The sequence below is a fragment of the Pistacia vera genome, unplaced genomic scaffold (assembly GCF_008641045.1).
Source record: "Pistacia vera cultivar Batoury unplaced genomic scaffold, PisVer_v2 Contig344, whole genome shotgun sequence".
NCBI lineage: Eukaryota > Viridiplantae > Streptophyta > Magnoliopsida > Sapindales > Anacardiaceae > Pistacia > Pistacia vera.
Window position 1 is genome coordinate 272,624 of NW_022196162.1, and position 23,560 is coordinate 296,183.

Below are 23,560 nucleotides of genomic sequence, written 5' to 3' on the forward strand. Positions count from 1 at the left end.
AGGGATTTAACCTCATCCAAAAAAATTTGGTAAGACATGGAGCCTTGCTATACAGATTGTAACTTTCTCTTAATAAGAGAAATCCGAGACGTGGAGGGCGCAACAAATCGTGCGCCAAGGGCTTGCCAAGCAAGCCGAGAGGTCTTAAAGCCATAAATGGTGGAAATCATCGCAGGAGATAGAGAAGAAACAATCCAGCCAAGTACCGTTTGGTCCTTATACTGCCAAACTACATAAGCAAAATTAAGAATACCTTGGGCCTTATTTTCAGCGTTGGAAAATTGAGGAGGACTGGGTTCGGAACCATCAACGATTCCCATGAGTCCATAGCTTCGAAACAGGGGAAGTAACTGAGCACTCCAAGCAAGAAAGTTGGTTCCATCAAGTTTGATGGAGATAACCTGAGAAGGAAGGTGAAATGCAGCGGAAGAGGAGGAAGAATCTGCAGTAGCAGCCATAGGATCGACAAAAGCGTTAGCTATAAAGGCTCTGATACCATGAAAAAATTGGAATAACTCTGATTTTACTTACCAGAGACGAGTGTATTCTCATGCATATATAATCAAAGTTGTTACAAGAGATAAGAGAAATATCTCTGTGTTGGTTACAAGGGATAAGATTTACAAGGGATTTAAAATATAAACAAAGGATTATACCAAGATGCACCGCAACGTCTTCAACGTCAGGCCGCAACATCCTCAACGTTTTCAACGTCAAGCCACAATCTGTTCAGTTTGAATATTGTGGTCCTTATCCTTATCACCAAAATCTCTCAATCAAGTCATCTCTCTCAAAATTTCACTCAAACCTCTCTCAAAATCAAAAACACCTCTTCCAAAAACAAACCAGAACCTCGCAACCAAGCCAAAAATCATCAAATATGGTTAGAATAAAGAATGCATCTAGAAGTCAAAGAAGTAAACGCCAGGGGAACCTCATTAGACCTAACGGGGTGGAATTCAGAGACTCTGATTACTAGTGGATGTTCAATTAAATGTAGAAAAGTGGTATATTTCTTCGAAAGACTTTTGATTTATCAATTTTGCAAGACTTAGGATTGAGAGATGAGATAACTGCTAGGATTGTGAACTTAAGATGGCAAAAGCTTGTTGATATAATATTAGATGGCTTTACACACTTGATTTATGAGTTTTTAGTAGTTTAGAAGTTATGGAGGATGGAAGTGATTATTTCCCGCCATATACAATGTCATTTAGATTAAAGAATACTGAACATGTACTGACACCAAAGGACCAAAGGAGTTATCAGAATGGCTTGATTGTGATTGTGTTGGATTGTTTAACGCCCCAAAGCATTGGAATTCTTGGGATGCTTGGCGTAGTGTCTGTGGAATGGGTGGGACATAACCCACATTTGTCGAAATCAACTAAATTAGCAAACACTTCCATGAGAATATTTCATAGATTTATTATATTCCCATTCAATGGTAGGAAACAAACCAATGGGCAAGTAACAGTGAAAGATTTGATTTGAATGGAAGCCTCATCAGATGGAAAACAAGTGGATTCAGCTACACTGTTAATTAGGAAATTGGAGATAAAAAACGAGAAGGGTGATATTTCGCTGGGTATGGTGGTCACTTTTTTTCTACGAAAGGTTAAACCTTAAGTTCAATGAAATGGATGAACTTGAGAGGATAAAATTCAGTGATGAAAACTTACTGAATGCAATTTCTCTAAAAAAAAATGGGGATGATCAGGAAAACTAGGCAAGGCCAATGGGAAATGATACTAGGAGAGGAAGAACAAGAACCACCACCTTAGGAAGTTGAATTCATAAGACAAGAGTGCTTGAATCCTCTATTGGGAGAGGAAAGGGAGCAAGATTAGCAATTACAAACAAATATTACCTGAACCCTTTATTTGAACAATCCAAATATGAAGAAGGAACTCCTAATGCGATGCAACAAATATTACAACTAAGCTCAATCTCTACAAGACTTCAGCAAACTGGCGTTAGCATTGGTTCGAGGCTTCAGCAAACTAACACTAGCATCGATTCCCTCTCGGCACATGTCCAAGACAGGTTCCGACGCCTTGATGATCGCGTCAAGGACTTGTCGAATCAGTTTAAGTGTTTTGTTGTCTCTTCATCACATCAACGTCCACCTCCGCCAGAGTCGTAATGGTTACCCCTTTTGTTCTTAGTATTCAAGGTCTTAGCCTTAGTTTTTCTGAAACTGTTTGCACATTGAGGTACATTGGTTTACACCGTATATGCTTTATGTTTAACGAATTTACCATCAATAAAATTTGCTTCTTAAATTTGGTACGCGAATTTATGTTTATGAAATGTGTTTCTTGATTTTAAAATTGGAATTTGAATATAATGTCCAAAATTTGTAAGAATATGCAGGTCTCTCTTGCTTTGTAATGGTTCATTATCTGCTCCAGTTTTTTTTTGTGTTTGTGTGGCCAATGCACTTCCTACTAGCTTGCTATTGTGTCCAACTACAAGTGTGGTAAAATGATGAAGTTCATAAGTACTTGACTGACTTTGTACCATCAAGAAGTTTTGTTTTGTGAGAGTGTCTTAGTCCTGAACTTTTCCAGTATTATCTTTTTTGGGTAATCATTTGCTCCTATTTCGCTCTATAAAATCTCTGGAATTGATACGAATTGATACAAGCATAATTACTCTTGGTAAGGAAATTGAAAACAGAGTTCCAACTTGATCTACAAAAAACTCATGTTTTTTCTTTGTTCTTTGGTTGACTGATACATGAAGCCTACTTAAACCGAAGTACATGATTAGTCATTTTCTTCCATACCAAGTGATAACAAAATGTGAACACAGTACACTAGACAAACAAAATTTTGTTGTAGAAAGAAATGGTCCTTTGGAGGCACTCTACTTCTCATCTCGTTCATTCGTTCTTGTATGATACAAGAGTGTCAACTTTGTGTATCTACATAACCAAAGAGAGAAATTAGTTATATCCAGTAGAACTTCTTCATTTGAATTCAACCATAATCACACTTACAAACTTATTACCTTGGTATCAACCAAATGCATTTTCACCATTTGTGGATTCGCAATGAGCTTTGGATCACTATCAACCCAAGTGAATCTGCAACATCTTTATCATTGTAGGCTAACACATCAAACACAACTAGTCCAAAAACAAAAGAAAAACATGTGTATTCATTTCAGAGACCTAGATGTCAATAAAAAAAATTGTTTTTACTTATCCAGGAAAATTGAATGTGAAAAGAGCTTTGTCAACTTAAACAAAAGAAAAATGGTATTTGAATTTCAGAACCCATGTTCATAAACCAAAACTTAAATAAAGTCTTGGTCCACAGCATCAAAATTAATTATTCCATGAACTGAAGAAAAATTATATAGCTGATAAAACCTCATAATAAAACAACTCCAAAGCAATGTACAGGTAGTATTAAGCTTCCTTAAGTCCATTTTATTTACTTATTTGAGAAAATTAAATGTGAAAAGAGTTTTTGTCAACTTTAGGTGAAGTGATTAGTAACTCCACAATAGAGTATTTTGGCTCAATGGCTACTTATCAGGAAAGAGGCTCTAACAATATCTAGACTTCGAGGATTATAGGTTATATGGAAACAAATATATAGTACATTTTCTATTTATAGAAGCAGAACATGATATTTAGTAAGTAACCCCCAAAGGCTGAAATGAGTTCTCATATCATGCCAAATAAGTTGCAATGAAATCTCATATCATGCCAAATGAGTTCTCATTGCTCAAGAAATAGTGAAATTTTGAGCAAGCATATATCATTCAGTCCTCTCACCATATGAAAGAAACAAATAACACACATGTACGAACTTAGGAATGATTTCAGGCCTTTGCACAGGAATTAACAAGGAACTTCCAATTTCACACATAATAGAAGTCTAATAGCAAGTCAACCACAACATTTAGTTTTGGAAAAAAGAATGTTCAAACTATATAAGCATAAGAGTTTTGTATTGAAGTCAATACAATTTAGACCCAACACATGGGTTTGAGCCAACGACATGAGTACTCAACTCATCAAAGCCACATTCCCGGCAAAATGTGTGGAACAAAAAGATTCCAATAGCCATGCAAATTGGAGCTTCATATATTAGTTGAAGATGTAGATATCACACATGTAAATCATTGGAGTTAATACAAGTTTGTGACAATAACGTAGATGCTACCAAATAAGTTGTTTATATGCTGAGATTGCTAAAGCTCAAAATCAGGACAATCCTATCAACAAGCAAAAGTAATCCACCCCAGAGTTAAAAGACTCCAAAGTAAAAACTATAGCTCCTATGAAAATGAAATGTTACACAAAACCTTTTCACTTCCGTCAGGTGTTGAGGATACATCAGCACTCTCTTTACCATTTTCTTGAAGTTTGTCGAACCTGCAAAAATAGAACAAGGAAATAAAGATAAGTGTTTTGTAAGTTTGAGAGACAAAAAAGAAGTGAAGATACTTCCAAGATTATGTATCCTTTTTACAACCCCTTCTTACAACAAAACTTTCATCCAGCCAAAAATAAATAAATAAATAAATAACCCATCAACTAAAAGTTCATAAAACTCAACTCAAATTCAAACTATAACCCCTATATAATCAAGTAAAAAACCTAGCCATTGACACAAAATTCATAAAACTCACTTCAAATTCAAACTACAAACCCAAATGAAAAATACTTATCTTTTCTCAGGAGAGGAAGAATTACATCATCAAAGAAAAGCGCGTAACCATTGACGGCAAAAGGCGCGAGAGGTTCAAAGAGAGAGAGCGAGCTTCTGATGTCACAAATGGCCACAAAAAGCACTTCTTCTAAGTTGACCCGACTGTGTTCGAGTTCTTTCGCCATTGATTTAAGAGCTTCGACTACTTTCGATCGCCAAAACAGAGTTGATGATCGAACCAACAATGGTAAGTAGGGTAAAACTGACTTCAAGTCTTCTCTTTTCTCCATTTTTTTCTTCGTTTTGATGCCTCGTAGTCACTCTCTCCATTTAGTTATGCCTTGAAAAATGAATGATTGACGGATCAAACTCCAGTGTGCGCTCCTCCTTTGGGAAAGGGATTTGGGGTGAATTTTAGGGTTCATTTGTTTTGAAAATGAATTTTGGGATAGACATTTGATTTAGAATTACGGGGAAGTAGTTTTTGACTCAAATTGGAAGGTATTGTCTATGCTAATTTGAATTTGAAATTGAATTAGTTATAGATTTTAGGGCTCAAATGAATTAGAGGAAGGAGAGGTTTTGAGTTTTACATATTAAAATTGTTGTGTGTGGTTTTTCCACCAAGCTCAAGCCAACGCAAGGATATAACTCGGCCCAGAATGATCTCAGCAACTATGATTGATCGACTCAGCATAAGCTCGTCGAGCCATAGCTCGAGACAGCACAATCTAGTTGTGAACAATCCCAATAATTAATAAATCAATCCCCAGATTACTTCAGATCCCGGATATCGCGGGAATGACTGGATCAACAGTAATCGTTGCGTGATCATAGCGTTCAATCGCAAGGATATCAGAATTATGATTCAAATCATTTGTAATCCCCTTAATTTCACTCTTTCCTTTATGTAAATCTTGTTTATAAACCCCCTAAAACAATGAGGAGGGGGATACGAATTCTGGATTAAAACTACATTGTGAGCTCTCACAGCAATACACAAAGACACAGTGGACATAGGCAGTTAACTTCGTTGAACCACTTTAAAAGTTCTCTTTGTCATTTACTTTCTAGCATTATCATCCACTCATAATTGATTATCCGTAATCACGCACGCATCAGTTCTGATCCCGACAAGGTCGATCGGATCTCACTGGTTGGTGCAAATTTATGTATTAACATTTTGGTGCTAGAAGGAGGGCCTCCGCCATTATTTCAAAGACCCCGGCAAACGTTCACAGCGATTTACCTGTCCTAGGACCAAAATACTGTTCACCAGATCAAGAACTACCACCGAAAATCATAAGAACATGGAAACCGCCCACCAGGAGGTGCAACAAGAGAACTCTGGATGCCGACCACCTGTGCCACCAGCTCAGCACTCCGCAAACAATCAGGGGGCAGGGACATCAAATCTCGAGAACGGCTAGCTGATGGAGATGATCAGAACAATGGTTACACAGGCGGTGCAACAGAACGTGACTGAGCTGAAGAACCAAAAACCAGTAGCCCAGAACCCCGACCAGTCGTGTTTCACCAACGTTACCCAAACAGGTATGAATTATGCAGGTCGGCAGTCCATTTCGTCGTTGCCAGGGGGCGATCAACACCTCTAACCTCGCGGGCAGCTCCTCACAGGCAAACAAACCCCGGGAGGCGACCGCAGAAGCAGCTATTGAGGGAAAGCGAAGGCGACGGACACCACTGAGAAGCTCGACGGTATCCCTAGTGTCAGCGTGTCGGTTTTAACCCACACCCAAGACAAGATCGATCTTCGCAGGCTCGCGAAGCGAGCCTTGTGAGTCGATCTGCCAATGACCGACGTTCTGGTTATGACCAACGTCGCGAGCAACGTACCGACGAGCATGATAGCACCTACCAACCCAGCCATCATGACTCGACCTCGCGTATCAATGTGCGCATTAGAGGACCTTCGCAAGCGACAAAATTGGGAACCCACTTGCTCGAGGTACAGCTTAACAGAGCCAACCAAGGGAACCAAAATGAAGACTTGGATCGCATACAAAGGATGCTCGACGATCTAAAAGCTCGCTAGAATAATCTGGCGGAAGAAATAGTAAGTTCCCCCTTTACAGAGGAAGTTTGTTAGGCCCCGCTCCCATAAAGATTCAGGGCACTAGAAAGCAAGTTCGACGGGAGGGGGGACCCCAGAGATCACCTCGACAACTTTAATGACCTGATGGAGCTACACCTGGTCAGTGACTTAGCGAAATGTCGGTGCTTCGCAGTCATGTTAGTCGAAGATGCCAAGAGGTGGTACAAACGGCTCAAGGCAAACTCCATCAACTCCTGGCAACAATTCTCTGCGCTAGATCTACAGCAGTTTCAGGCAAGGAGATAGTTCGCAATGCCGCTCAGCTACTTGAGTAACATTCTCCAAGAGCGAGACGAATCGCTAACCTCGTATTTAATGAGGTTCCAGAACGAGCAGGCAAAAGTCGCTGATGCCCCCAAAGAATCCATTTGGACTCTTCTGATTGTAGAGATCAGACCTAACACGGAGTTGTGGAAAGAGCTCTAGAGCGAAGACCATGTGAGCCTGGCCAAATTCTACCAGATGGTCGCAAAATACCAACGAGTAGAGAGCTCGTTAGCGGCACTAGCCAGAAGCTCGACGCGGGGAGCCCCAGACAGGAGACAAAATCGCCCCTCGGATAAGCGTGGGGGCCAAGACCGCAACGACAAGAATCACAACAGATTCCCAAAGAAACAGAGAGTAGATAACTTCGGAGACAGGAAGCCTTTCCCACGGTATGTGGAGTACACCCCTTCTTACTCAAGACATCGCCCATATCTATAAGCTATCCCGAGCGACAAAGAGGCTGTCCGCTCCGGAAAGAATGAGGAGGGCTCTGAAGGACGCCATTAAGGACCTGATAAGAAGAGGTCATTTGAAAGAATTTGTTAACGCGGAACCAGCTTGAAAGAATCTTGGCAAGCAAAGTAACCAGGTCCTAGGCCAGATACAAACCCCGGCTCAACAGGCTCTGCCAAACCCCAACGAGGTCTTTGAGAATATAATCTACGGAGGACTGGATATAACAATAAGCTCGAGGCGAACCCACGAGCAATACGCTCGGGGGGGGGGGGGGGGGGGGGGGGGGGGGGGGGGGGGGGGGGGGGGGGGGGGGGGGGGGGGGGGGGGCGGGCAAAACGAACTTGGTCCCCCGAATAATGAGTTGTGAACATAAGCCACCTAAGCGGCCCAAACAGGAAAGCGAGGTAGTAGGGTTCACAATCGACGAATGCGAAACATTCCCTCGTCACAATCATGACGCGATTGTAATCGTAGCCAGAATTGGCAACCCAAGAGTATTAAGGGTTATGGTTGACAACGGGAGCGCGACAAACATTATTTTCTTGGGAGTCTTCCGAGGAATGGGATTCACATAAAGGAACCTGCGAGCGTGCTCTTCGCCGTTGTATGGGTTCACCGGGGACAGCCTGGTTCCCAAAGGTACTATCGACCTTCCCGTAACTCTAGGAGCCGAACCAAAGGTCAAAACTGTGATGGCCGAATTCCTGGTGGTGGACTGCCCGACCACATATAACGCCATCCTTGGAAAGCCAATCTTGGATGATTTAAGAGCGATCACGTCGGTTCGCTGCCAAGCAATGAGATTTTCGACCCCCGTAGGAGTCACAATAATAAGGAGTTGCACCAAAGAATCACGAGAATGTTATAATCGGGCAATAAACGCCACATAGAAATGGCCGCACCTAAAGACCATGATCATCGCAGAATCCAAGCCAAACCCCGGACCGCTAGAAGATACCATAGATCCTCGCAGCCACAAAGAGGAGTCCGCTACGAGACCAACCAAGGAGCTGAAAGAAGTAAGTGTTAGCAAGGAGGATCCAACTCGCATACTAAAGATCGGTAGCAGCTTGAGTAGAGTGATAGCCGATAATCTGGTCGAGTTCTTGAAGAAGAACCTCAACGTATTCACGTGAGTGCACACTGATATGGTTGGGATCAGCCCCGATGTGATATGCCATAGGTTAAACCTCGACCCACAAGCTCGGCCCATAAGACAGAAAAGAAAGGCCATGGATGTAGAGCGCTCAAAGATGAAGTCGGCAAACTCCTAGAAATCAATTTCATTAGAGAAGTTAGGTACCTGGACTGGCTCGTGAACTTAGTCCTAGTCAAGAAGCCGAATGGCAAGTGGCGGACTTGCGTCGACTTCATGAACCTACACAAAGCATGTCTGAAAGACAGCTTTCCGCTACCATGGATCGACCAACTTGTAGATGCGACGACAGGAAATACACTACTTAGCTTTATGGACGCGTACTCAGGATATAACAAGATCCCGATGTACCAACCTGATGAAGAGCATACTTCTTTTATTACTGACCGTAGAATTTATTATTGCAGGGTTATGTCATTTGGCCTCAAGAACACTGACGCGACCTACACCCATGTTCGCCAATCAAATCGGTCATTCCATGGAAGTATACATCGACAATATGCTCATCAAATCAAAGGTCGTCGAAAGTCATATTGAGCACCTGGGGGAAATGTTCGACATCCTCAGAAAGTATCAAATGAAGCTCAATCCATTGAAATGTGCTTTCGGAGTGAGCTCTGGGAAATTCCTAGGCTTCCTCGTAAACCAATAGGGTATAGAAGCTAACCCGGAGAAGATTCAGACCTTGTTCGACATGAAAAGCCCGATTGGCATTAAACATGTATAGAGTCTGACTGGACGTGTAGCCGTACTTAGCAGGTTCGTTTCCCGAGCCACGGCAAGGTGTTTACCATTTTTTGAGACCTTAAAGGGGAAAAAATGTTTCAAGTGAACAGATGAGTGTGAAAGAGCCTTCCGGGAGCTGAAGAAACACCTCAGACAGCCCCCTATTGTCAAAGCCCATCCGGGGCAAACCGCTACTACTGTATTTGTCGATATCTGTAACAACTCCATTCTACTCATATTCGTTTAAAAGATACATAGTAAAAATACATGTAAGATAGCATAAAAAGTTGGGCCCAAAATTTTCTTTTATTAAACATATACATTCTTTATACAAAAAGTTGTATCATGTACAAAAGCATCAAAAACAAGGTGGACAGTGTAGCCATTTCCCTTCGCTTGCCGACGCCCATCCGACTGTTTCCTCACCTAGATCCTGCAAAAACATAGGAAACAATGGGGTGAGCACAACTAATGCTCAGTAAGTAAATCCTCTACTCATTTATCCCCGTAACTCTCTCTTTAATTATTTCCTTACAATTCTCATTTACTCTCTCTTTTATACTTCTCTCTATTTTCTCTTTCTCTTAACTTTTTCTACTAACTCTCTTTTGTAAGTCACGGCCTCATCTTACCGGAGGCACGATCGGGACTCGCTCCCGCTCTCCGTGACTTCTACTCATTCTATCCGATCGGACTCAGTTATGCATGGATTCGGAACCCTTGGCCATGTGAGCGTATAAACTCTCTCTCGGGTACTCTAGGGTATAGCCATCATCCTCATGCACTCTCACGGGCTACACCACTTCTCTCTCTCATACTCATGTCGTTCTCTCAATGCGGCGTACATGCGGGAATACTCTACCCATTACTCACGGGTTCCCCATCGCACAACCTACTCTATTCTCTTTTTCTCTCTTTTCTCTTAATAAAGCTCACACTCAAAGTTCTCTACTCTTTTTCTACTCTTTCTCTAATGCATAACTAATGCATATGGATGATTCATGCTCATTATAGATATCGAATTGCTACGATTTTTGTCTCGTTTTAAAGCTTAGAGACAGGGCTATAACTTTTATGTTTTGATCTAAACCCAGTTCAATCCGTAAGATGCCCAAAAATCACTCAGAAAGTCACGGCTATGACAGGGCAGTTTAGTAACATGTTTTCACTTTGGCATTTCATCAAGCAACTCATGTGCATATAAACACTCTACTATAATTACTACTCTACTTCATTCTCTAGCCATCCAAAATGGGAGAAAACTCCCTCATATAACCATAATCCCTGTCAAGAAAAGCACTTCCAAAAAGGTTTACACAACATCTCTCAAACTTCATCTCAATTTCCATTCTCAATACACATTAAAACACTTCTCATACATAAAGTGTATCCAACAACCACCAAATAGCTACTCATCTCAACTCAATTCCTCAACAAGCATAATACATATTTATACATGCATACATCTCTACTAAATCTCTAAATCTCTACTCAAAAGCTTATTCAAAACTCAACTTGGTTGGATTTACTTACTTTGTGAAAAAGTGACTTCTCTAGCACTTTTCCTTCCCCTTGTTGTCTTGTAGTCTCTCTACAACTTAAAACAACAACAACAACAACAACAACAATATAAGACTTCAATATAACCATAAGCAAACTCACATCTAAAGCAAAAAATCCTTACCTTAGGATGCTTTAGATGAAATCTCTACTAAAATTACCCAAAAGCTCTCTTAAACTCCTTAGAAATCTTGGGAAAATTGAAAGGAAGTTGAGAAGGAGAATGGCGGTGGAAATGGATGAAAATGAAGGGTTTATTTCACTTAACCCTTTTTAGCTCATATTATAACTATCATTTCCCATTTTGCCCTCACTCTTTCTTGGAAATTCTATCTATATCCTTTGATTCATTACACTCACACCCCCACACTCACCTATTCTCCATGAAATTTCCTTACATTTCACTCCACACTTTTCCTACTGATTAAGGGTAGAATAGTCTTTTACCCCTATGTAGAAATATCTAGAAACCTCAATACACATTTTAGTCGACTCGTCACCCCGGCGAACAATTACAGAGCCGACATCGCCATACACAAAGCCAACGTCGCCCCGGCAAAGACTGCCATTCCAAAATTCCTCAAGTTTCAACCAATTTCAAGGCAAACACTCAACCAACTTAACATACAAACTCAATTAAAGCTGAATCAATGAACATTTAAACAATACAACAAATCTTAACTATGTACCTCAAGTAGGGCGTTACAGTATCCAAATCCGATGTCAGCGCAGTGTTGGTACACGAAGAGAGAGGAATACAATGGCTTGTGTACTATGTGAGCAAGAGACTGCTCGACACGGAGACAAGGTACCCAGAGATGGAAAAGCTCACCTATGCCCTTGTTATTGCCCTAGGAAGCTGCGACCCTATTTCCAGGCACACTCTATCCATGTGTTGACGAACTTCCCTTTAAAGAAAATAATGCAAAAGCCCGAGGCATGGGGTAGACTAATCCAGTGGACAATGGAGATGAGTCAGGACGACATCGAGTACATCCCGAGGACATCGATCAAAGGCCAAGTCGTGGCAGATTTTATATCTGAGTTTTCCTATCAGCCAGACGTCGAGTCAAGCCTGCAAGAGGTAGATACCTCGGTACGGACTCCGTATATAGATGGCTCCTCGAATGAGAAGGGAGCAAGAGCAAGCCTCTTGCTTGAAAGTCCGGAGGGAGATCCAATCAGAGCAGCGATAAGATTCGGGTTCAACGCCTCCAATAACGAAGCTGAATATGAGGCATTGCTCGCATGTCTTCGTCTCGCCAAGGAAATTGGGGCTGAGTCCATCAAGATCTATAGTGACTCACAGCTCGTGGTCCATCAAGTTACCAGGGAATACCAGGTAAAGAAAGATAGAGTGGCATCTTACCTCCAGCAAGTGGAGACTGAGCTCAGACAGTTTAGGTCCTATACCATCCACCAGATCCCAAGGGAGAGAAATTCGCAAGCAGATGCACTAGCTCGCCCGGCCTCAGCAATGAACAATGAGAAGGATGATTCAATCCTGGTTAAATTCCTCCCAAAACCAAGTATCTCAGCTTCACAAAATCCGGTGTTAGCCACAAGTTAAAGGTATAGCTGGATGGATGCAATCATCGCCTACTTGAAGGACGACACACTGCCAGAGGACAGGACCGAAGCTAGAACACTTCGCACAAAAGTAGCTCGGTACACGCTGGTCAACGATAAACTGTACAAGCGAGGCTTCAATGTACCACTGCTGCGATGTATTGACCACGAAGACGCAAATTATGTTCTAAGAGAGATACATGAGGGCATTTGCGGAAACCACGCAGAGGCAAATCTCTAGTTGATAAGGTGTTACTGCCAGGAATACTATTGGCCAACGGTTTATGATGATGCGGCAGACTACGTTCGCAGATGTGACAGATGCTAGAGATTTACAGACATTTCGCAAGCTCCCCCGCAAGAATTGACCACTCTGACAAGCCCTTGGCCATTCGCGATCTGGGGCATCGACCTTATTCATTTGCCTCAGGCAAAATAAGGTGTTAAGTTCGCGGTTGTTGCTGTAGATTACTTTACCAAGTGGGCGGAAGCCGAGCTATTGGCAACGATAACGTCGAACAAGCTGAAAGATTTCGTATATAAGAGCATTATTTGTCTATTTGGAATTCCCCACACAATAATAACCGACAATGGGAAGCAGTTCGATAGTGAAGATTTCAAGACCTTCTGCGAGCGGCTCGACATCAAAAAGAGTTTCACAACTGTCTACTGACCTCAAGCCAACGGAAAAGTAGAGGCTGTGAACAAAGTAATCAAGCACACCATAAAGAAGAAGCTCAACGACCTTAAAGGGAGGTGGGCCAACGAGCTGCCGGAAGCTCTATGGTCTTATAGAACGACTGTCAAGAGCTCAACGGGCGAGACCCCGTTTTCTTTGTCTTATAGATGTGAAGCAATGGTCCCAGTCAAAGTAGGAATTAGTTTGTTCCGAAGAGAAATCTTTAAAGAAGAAGCCAACGAAGACCTACTCTACCTGAGGTTAGACCTGATCGAAGAACATCGGGCCAAATCTCAGTTAAGGCTCATCTCTTATCAACAGCGAGCCAAGCGGTATTTCAATACCAAAGTAAAAAATAGAGACTTTGAAGTGGGCGATCTGGTTCTCAAGAAGGTCGTCCGTAGTACCCAAAACCCGAACTTGGGGGCTCTAGGACCCAGGTGGGAAGCTCTCTTCAAGATCTCCGAAAAGCTCGCACCAGGATCTTTTCACCTGGAACGCCTCAACGGCAAAGCAATAATGCGAGCTTGGAACACCGAGCACTTGCGAAGGTATTACCAATAAGCATCTTGGGTTCTATTTATTTCTATGAACTGCATTTGTTGTAAGGCTATTTATGGCCGAAACACTTTATCAATAAGAGAGGTATTATTCGGTACTTGCTTTGTTCATAATTTACATTTTTTAGTTCGTCAATAATTAACTACCGATCAATAAATCGCAACCTAAGCAATGGAATTCCAAAAGAAAACTCTGAGTCAAGAGTCCAGGAAAGGCAGCTTACCTCGAAATAGCCACGCCAAAATCCAACTCTTTGAGGATAAAACATCCTAAATCGACGAAGTTAAACTTGAGTTTTAAGATCAAGGAAAAAACTCGTCGAAGGAAATCGGTTCTAAGCTAGTGACCAAAGACCTCGAAAGGGACAGTAAAGTCCAAAATCAAAGTTTATCGACACATCAGATTTCCTTACATAAATCGGGATTGAAAATCACAAGTCGACGAAGTTAAACTTGGAAAAATCCAACCAAAAGCACGTCGGGAAAAATCAGCCTTAAACTGGCGACAAAAGCCAAACAGGACAATGAGTCTGAAATCGATGCCAAACATCACATAAAGATTTTTTCGCAACAAATCCGAAAAGCTCCTAAAGAAGCGAACTATGCATGACTTGGAGCAAAATTCGGGTCCCAAAGTCCGATTAGGACAAATTAAATGACTTCGCAGAAATGAAACAATCATTGCTCAAAAGAGAAACGTTGAAAAATGTTCTTTCATTAACTAAAAGTTTAATTACATTCGGGCAATATATAAAAACAAACAAACAAACAAAAAAAGACTAAGATTCTTCAAGCTGATGGGGGAGCAGGGCGTTCGTCTTCAACCTCATGTTTGGGAACCTCACTCAGGAAGACTATGGTTAGAGGAACCGAGTCTTCGAACTCCAGCTTAGGCCCAACCTCCTCGCCACCTTCCTCGACCTCTTCTTGGCCCTCGCCGACATTCTTGGAGTCATCCGAGTACACGTAGGTCATCCATTGAGCCTCAACCTTCATCATTTCGACCTCTTTTTGATAAGCTCACATAAGGAAAAAAAATTGATCGACAGATGAGCCTCCCATAATTTATGCATGAGGAAGTAGTGACGGCTTCGTTCAGCTCATTTATCCTAAGCCTAAGTTGATCAGCCTCAGATTTGGCATTTTGTCGACCTACCGTTTCCTGGGTAAGGTCTAACGAAGCCTACTTGAATTTGGCCTCCCAGCTCGCTACTGCTTTCTAGGCCGAGGAAAGCTTAGAGTTTAGCTTGTTGTTGGTTCCTTAATGTTGAGCCAAACTCTGGTCGGCCTCCGCTGCCTTTGCTTTAGCCTTAGTCCGAGCAACCTCGCTCATCTTGAGTTTGTCAAGGAACTCCCTTTCTTTAACCCCAAAGGCCGCACCTTCCTCCTTAAGGCGCTCAAGCTCGGCTTACCTAGCCTCCCTCTCCTTTTTCTTATCCGCAACCTTGGCCTTGGCCAAGGCATCCTCTTTAACCGTCTCTGTCAGCATCCATCCCTTATGAGTTCCCTCTAAGGTATGGCCGCATTCTTCGTACAGGAGTCGGCTCACCATGGCAACCTGAAAATGAAAATGTGAGAAGCGACCAAGAAACAAAAATAGCATTCAAAAAAATGGAAGCGAGCTACTAGTACCTTAGCCGCGTAGCTGCAGGTTAAGGCTAATAATTGGGAGGGAGCTGAGTCCCTGACGGTCGCGAACGTTCACGGGGTGACGCAATCCCTAGCCACCGCGGCCCTAACACCGATATGGTCAGAGAGTTGATCGATCAGAGCGTTGACTTTAGCCTCGGTCGCTTCACCCGTCTCCCCATCCTTTGGCTTGGACGAGCCAGGTCTACTCCCCTTGGAACAGTTGCCGCACCCGAAGGGACGAGCTTTTTCTTGGCCACGCTTTTCTTAAGGCTACCAACATGCGTGGCGACCTCTTTGTCCAAGGCCCCATGAGGCTCAATCACCTTCTTCTTCCCCGAGCCATCGTGTTGCTCGGGTGCTTTACCTTTTTTCGAGCCTACATTGGCTAGGACATCTTCTTCGTTGGCCCCTTAGGGGGCCCAGTGGCGCTCTTCTCACCAACCGCCTTGTAGGCGGTCGTGGATTTCTTCGCGCTTTGCCCTTCTGCAAGCTCGCCTCTAACGTGCTTCGTGCCAACAGCATCCGTGATTGTTTTGTCATCGGAGTAGCCAGCGCCTTCTGGGCAGCCGCCGACACTGCCGTTTTCTTCTTAAGGCTTCTGGGTTTTTCAACCCACATTTCTGCAAAGAAAACGGGAAATGAGTTAGCGATCAATTTGTGCGGGAAATCAAACGTGAGCAAGCAACAACTTACCTTTTTCCAAAACGCTAAAAATCTGGCCTTATCCCTACACAAGTCGTACACCTTTAGGTGAGGAAACGTAAGAAGCTCATGGACGTCGCGCGAATTGTCAGGATGATCGCTGAAACGCTACAGCCTTTGCAAGCTCACCGCTGTGAGATAGTTCTACTCGAAGTTAACTACAATAGAAAGTAATTCAGTTAGATAATGAAGCAAAGCTCCAAACTTGCATACGAGAGAGACCAAAGCCTTCCTCACTTCCGGAGCGAAGACATCGCATCCCGACTTCGTAGAAGAAGAATTGGGAGTTGGTGTGCTGTCGTAGGCAACCAAGATTAAAACCTAAAAACACATGTAGTAGTATGAGTAAGGATCGTTCCCACGGAGAGTGTCTAGTCGAGTTTAATGTTACGTGAACAAGGCTGGGAGGGTTTGAGTAAAAACAGAAACAATTTCAGGAAAAGCAATTCAAATTAAATTATCAAAATAACAAACCTTGGTCTAAGTCAACATCCACCATCGGAATCTTACAACTGATCATTGATGCAAGTATATATCAATTCATATTATAAGTATTCACCGTTGGAACTATTTTCCTATCTCTCCTTAGTTGTAGTTAATTAGGAAACAAGCGATCCAATTAATCTTACTACTAAACAACCCTAGACAAGCGGTAAAGGTTTAATCTAGTGGCAGCCTTAAGAACTAGAGAGATCAGTGAAGCTTAACAACACAAACACAAGCGGTTGTATTTAATTTAGTTGAATGTCCTTCTTAAGATTTAATAATTCCTGACGCAACAAACTCTTAAACCTTAATTACTTCACAAGTTAAAGGGATCAAACAATTACGGATTTGATATCTAACTTAGCAGTAGATTGCAACAAATAATAAACTAGTAGGCCTCCTAGTAATTAAACACAACAATCATGACAATATGCATAGAAGAACATCCAATACTCAAAACATAAATTGAACACTAAAAAACTAGATTAGATCTCACAGTTTATTGATTCCAAGGCCTCCGTTTCTTTCGACCAAGTTATAAAAGTTTTAGCCGCTTATGGCTATCAAAAACTTAAAAGAAAAATTGTATAAGAGAAGAAAGAGAGGCGTGTCCCTCTTCTCTCAATCTGATCTCCTTTTAAAAATATCCAATTCTAATTCTAATTCTACTCAATCTCCTCAGAATATTCTAATATCCTAAAGTAACATTTATCCTAATCTGATCAATTGGAAATAAAATAAAGTCCTAAAATAAAATAAGAAAGTGGTGTTTCCAGCTGTAATTTGCGTGCAACAGGTCTTTAAAACTTCCAATAATAAACTGCCTATTTGAATTGCATGACAAGGCGAAATGTTCCAGAACGTCAGTAGTGCAGGTGTGTCAATTTCAAGCCCGATTAAAACCTTTATGCAGCGAGTATCTCTCCAAACTAAAAACATGAAAGTTGTAGATATATTTCTTAGGGTTCCACAGAATTTTGAATCATCTCAATCAGAGCTCGGATGAGAGAGTTATGCCCAAATTACGAAGTGATGTCTAAACTGTCTGAATTCACCTAATTAGTTCCGTTTTGAATTTAACGCCTCCATTTGCATCCTAAATCAAAATAGAACAATAATGAGTACATTTAGGCAACAAATAAGTATAAAAGACTAGACATTAAGGGGGGTAAATATGACATTTTGCATTCTCATTAGGAGTTCTAATGTGGGACCTTCTTAAAGACATTGACTAGCCCGTTGAAACGTACTTTCCTCACCTTGGAAAGGTAGTACGTCTGGCCTTGCCCCTTTTTGAGCATGTACAAGTGGACAAACTCTTCGTACGCGATGTATACCCCGGTAATGATGAAGTAAGAGTTGGCCGTCAGTTGGAGAGAAGCAATGTCGAATCGCCTTAACACTTTATTGATGAAGGGGTATAGGGGAATGGATACCCCGCACCTGAGGAGAGTCTCAGAAATTGCCACCCATCCGGCTAGAGGGTTCTTCCGAGAGTGTTCTCCCGGGGCTATCAGGTTGAGCTACGACGCATAAGTCACCCTGATACGTTCAAGATCCCCGAGGGTGATCAAGGATTATGGCTCTTTTCGTAACCTATGAGCTAGAGACAGCGGGGATTGAGCCAGTTGGATCGAAGCATGGTCGGACAAGCCCGCAGAGTCGAGGTCCGAGCTTCTAGCGATAAACTCTTAGGATATCCCAGGGGACACATCCCCTAGTGTTGTCGAGCCAACTAGTGAATCAAACACTCAATCTATTGTAGGACTACTAGACGAGGACATGGTTGTAACTCAACTCTGGGTACCTGAAAAAAGAAGTGAACATGTGTTAGAGCTTGAACAACTCGGCGACCCTTCCACATTCGCTTCCATCTCAGGCACCCAAAATAGCTCACGTAACACAACAAAGTCACGCGACTTACCGAGGACACCAAGGGCCACAGCGATTAAACCTCTTTAAAACCCGAGACTGCCAAAAATGCACCCCAAAATCCCTACTAAAATCTTATAACATCCAATGTGGCCACTACAGCAGTCACCCTTTAACACAAAAGTCAGAAAAATGAGCAAGGAAGAGAAAGAAATCTTACCGGAATAAAGAAGAGTGCTGAGAACTCGTAAGAAAGACCACCGCGACGACGTAAGAGCAACGGCAAAGAAAAGCAAGAGGGCGGAAGAACTTTCAGAGTGGCTATTTTGAATATTCGCCACCTTTTATAGTGATTTTTGCATAGAAGACGAAATGGCAGAATTCAATCTCAACCATTGACTTACAACATATCCTAGCCCTTCGTTTGTTGAGCGATCTCAGCCCTTGGACGTGGCCACGTTTCGACCATCCATGAGGTGCAACGAACCGTCAGAAATGATAACCGTCGCTGCACGACACCTCAACTTCGCGTGTGAACAGCTGGTATCGCCCACGCATGACGAAACGTAACTGACAAAGGTTGCCGCATTTAATGCAACATGACCACGCAAAAATTACATTTATACCTTAACTTTTTGTATTATGAGTTTTGACAGGTGGCACGAGTAATAATGTCCAAGTGTGAAGAACGTCAACCAGACATAAGGTCGATCATGGAAGCCCGATCGAGCATGCACTTAGAGACTCACTGTTGAAGCCAAGCTTGGAATCAGATTGAGCGATAGTCTTCGAATCCTGAAACGAGCATTGAACACCAGGGCAGATGTTGTGTGTGGTTTTTCCACCAAGTTCGGGCCAACGCGAGGATATAACTTAGCCTAGAATGATCTCAGCAACTATGATTGATTGACCCAGCATAAGCTCGTCGAGCCATAGCTCGACCCAGCACAAGCTAATCGCGGACAATCTTAGGAATTAATCAATCAATCCCCAGATTACTTCAGATCCCGAATATCGCGAGAATGACTAGATCAATAGTTATCATTGCGCGATCATAACGCTCAATCACAAGGATATCGGAATTGTGATTCAAATCATTTGTAATCCCCTCAATTTCGCTCTTTCCTTTATGTAAATCTTGTATATAAACCCCCTAAAACGATGAGGAGGGGGATACAAATTCTGGATTAAAATTACATTGTAAGCTCTCACAGCATATACACAAAAACACATGGATGTAGGCAGTTAACTTCGTCGAACCACTTTAAAAGTTCCCTTTGTCATTTACTTGTTGGCATTATCATTCACTCATCGCTAATTACCTGTAATCACGCACACATCAGTTCCGATCCCGACAAGGTCGATCAGATCTCGCTGGTTGGTGCAGATTTTTGTATCAACAAAAAATTTTGGGGAAATGGATTATGGGTTTTGAAGCTATGTTAAAAGTGAGATTTTAGGGGTGATTAATTTTTTTTTTAATTTCCCCGCATGTTGATGTGGCGGTGTGTGACAATTGAGTTGGCAAGTGCCGTTATCACATTAGTTTATAAGAGAGGTTTGTTAGCGTAATATTATTGAAAACCATTCTCAAGAATTTTAGAAATTGTGGTTCTATTGGCCTACAATTTTTTTAAATTAAGGAAACACACTTAACTCAAAAGTTTGAAAACTAATAAATACTCTTCATTCCATTTTTTTTCTTCTAAAAAAGTAAATATTTAATTACCTTCACTCATGCCATACGTAGCCTCTTACTATCATTATTTCTAAAACACAATAATTTGAAGGAAAAAAATAATAATAAATTTATATATAACCAAAAACTAAATAAACAATAAGTTGAATTTTAAAATTTTGAGAAGACAATTAAAACTTAAAATTTTATATTGTTTTTAACATGCTATACTCCATTGCAAAACTTTTTCCTCCATTAAACTATATTTTTAGTTTTAAAAATTATTTTAATTTTACATAATATAATATTTTTATAAGCATATAAGAATTAAAGTTTATGACACATAGTGATGGGTTACAACTATTTATAGAGAATAAAAAAAAATCTTATAATTTAATATAAGGATAGATTTATAGTTATGAAAATTATTTAAAAAAATGGAGCAAAATAAAAAGTAGTGATTTCTCGGTTAAAAAAACTTAAGCTATTAATGTATTGGGGCCAACCCAACCCATTAAAGGAAAATGTTTCTGTAGACATTCCAGTGGAGTTTGTCTCTCTGTTGGCTGTTGCTGAAAGAGGTCTTCTTCACCCAAGTTCAATTTTGGCCGTTCATTTATGTTTAACTATGACATTAAACTTTTTACACTTAACTCCTTAAACATAAATAATGCAGACATGACATGATGCTATTACTTATAAGTAAAAGTTGGCATTTTTAATCTGTGAACATAGCAACTATGCAAGAAGATGACTCGACACAGAGGGACTTAGGACCATCTCTATCATGTGGGTGTTGGCTAGCTGTTGCCTACAAATACAAAACCATCTTCACCTACCTTTCCTTAATTACGTTTAAATTAGTCACAACAGATATTGGTACAATTATCTAAGGACGAATATATCTAACACTATATAATTGGATAGTTACATCAACATCCACTATAACTAAAGATTTTCTCCTCTTTTAGTTGTATAATTAACTATCTATCTAATATTGTTAATCTCATCATCATTCAAAGACAAATGCAGACAATGGGACATGACTCTCAGACTACAACTTTTTCACATGCTAAATAGTAGTGAGGGGCAGTTGTCCTGTAATATTCAAAACTAAATGCATTCACTGCTACTAATTTAACAACACCCACAGGCCCAACCTAAACCAACACCCTCCACTTATTAAGATAAAACACTACTCTATTTTCATATTCATATTGCCATGGCTTCTCTTTCTTCCTTCTTCTACCTCTCTCTCTTCTCCATTTTTCCTTTAATCTATTCCCTCACAATCCCACTCTCACCTTGGCAAACATACCCATCTCAAGATCCCTATCAATACCTCAACTTTCTAGTTTCCTCCTCTTTAACAAGAGCCTTTCACCTCAAAAACCCCCAAACCATCTCCACAACTCCACTCTTTTCTCATAGCTATGGAGGTTACTCAATCTCCCTTTCGTTTGGAACTCCTCCCCAGACCATCCCTTTGCTCATGGACACAGGCAGTGACCTTATTTGGTTCCCCTGCACCACTCGCTACCTCTGCAAGAACTGTTCATTCTCCTCCTCAAACACTCCACTTTTCATCCCTAAACAATCTTCTTCCTCCAAGATCATCGGCTGCCGCAATCCTAAATGTTCTTGGATTCACCCCAATGCACAATGCAAAGGCTGCAATCCTTCAAACAACTGCACTCAGATTTGTCCACCCTACATTATCTTTTATGGATCAGGCGCGACCAGTGGCGTTTCACTATCAGAAACTCTTAACTTTCCTAACCGAACCATTCCCAACTTCTTCGTCGGATGCTCTGTTTTCTCTTCCCGGACACCTGCCGGCATTGCAGGTTTCGGACGTGGCCAAGCTTCGCTTCCAAGTCAACTAAACCTCAACAAGTTTGCATACTGTCTGCTTTCTAGAAAATTCGATGACTCTACAAGAAGCAGCCCTCTAATACTTGATAATAGTAGTGGCTCGGATTCTGAAAAGAAGTCGAGTGGTTTAATCTACACGCCATTTATCAAGAACCCAGTTATTCCAGGAAGGAGTGCCTTCTCAGTCTACTACTACGTTGGTCTCAGAAAAATCACAGTCGGCGAGCGGCGAGTGAGGATTCCATACAGGTACTTAAGGTTGGATGATGAAGGAAATGGCGGCACCATTATTGACTCCGGTACAACGTTTACAGTCATGGCTTCTGAAGTGAGGGAGCCATTGGCGGCTGAGTTTGAAAGTCAATTGGTGAAGAAGATGAATTTCAGTAGAGCTCTTGGTGTTGAGGTTTTAACGGGGTTGAGTCCTTGTTTCAACGTTTCAAGTGGGACGACGAGGCTAAAATTCCCCAAGTTGAAGTTACATTTCAAGGGTGGTGCTGAGATGGCAGTGCCGCCGGAGAATTATGCAGCTGTGGTTGGTGACGGCTCAGCTGTGTGTTTGATGGTAGTGAGTGGCAGGTTGGGTAGTGGTGGGCCGACGATTATATTGGGGAACGTATTTTGGCAGAATTATTATGTGGAGTATGATTTGAGGAAAGAGCGGTTGGGATTTAAGCAGCAACAATGTGAGTGATCCATGAAGAACATTAAATTGAATAAGGGAATTTGTAAATAATTCCACTCCTTGTTTTTCTTCTAATAAAAATATTTGTTAGACCACAAATTGAGAAACACTTATGACTCATAAATTCTAAGGTTTTTTTTTTTTTTTTTTTTTTTTTCAATACGAAGACCAATTATTATCTTAATTAAATATTTTCTTTATGGTGTTAAAACAAAATGAGGGCAAGAAGTTTTGAAGTTCTTTCTTCAATTTTTTTTTTTTCTCTTTTAAGTTTATCCTCCTATTTTAGGCTTAAGGTGGAAACTTTAAATAAGATATTTGAATATCTTAATTACATGTCATTTTAAATTTATTTCTTCTTACATTTGAAGAAGGAAACTTATTGACTAAATGTTAAACCCAAGTTTGTCTATCAGAAATAGTTAGAGGTGTTCAAAAGAACCGATTGGAATCGGAATCGGCGGATACCCGAGGTTTGGTTCCGGTTCCGGTTCCTATCCAGAATCGGTCGTCAACAGGTAGGTTCCGATTTCAAATTTTTAGAATCGTTACTGTGCGGTTACGGTTCCGGTTCCTATAGTTAAGAACTGGAACAGGAACCGAGACTAATATAAAATAAAATTAAAGAGTAGGGGGGTTAATAAAAACTTTTGTAGAAAAAGTAATATAAATACATTTATATTTATATTTTTTATAACATTTAAAGTAAGTTGATTTGACTTTTGAGAATCTATCTTTACAAAGTAATGGAGTTTGTAATTTTCAATTTATAATTTGTAATTTTATTTTTGTTAACAAGTGCTAGGTGGGGGGTATTTGTAAGTTTTTAAGGGTTTGTTTGCCCTTTTAAAAACTTTTGGGGGGTCACGAA

General features: G+C 41.1%; 1 protein-coding gene across 1 annotated transcript; it reads left to right on the forward strand.

The window, feature by feature from the left end:
- The first annotated feature begins 21,351 nt into the window (after positions 1-21,351).
- On the forward strand, positions 21,352-22,814 carry LOC116138793 (probable aspartyl protease At4g16563). Its single transcript, XM_031424463.1, has one exon. The coding sequence runs from the start codon at positions 21,352-21,354 to the stop codon at positions 22,696-22,698; it is 1,347 nt and encodes a 448-aa protein (XP_031280323.1). The 3' UTR covers positions 22,699-22,814.
- Positions 22,815-23,560: the final 746 nt, after the last annotated feature.

Coding starts and splice junctions, on each gene's coding strand:
- LOC116138793 (XM_031424463.1), top strand. CDS start 21,352: ATGGCTTCTCTTTCTTCCTTCTTCTACCTCTCTCTCTTCTCCATTTTT.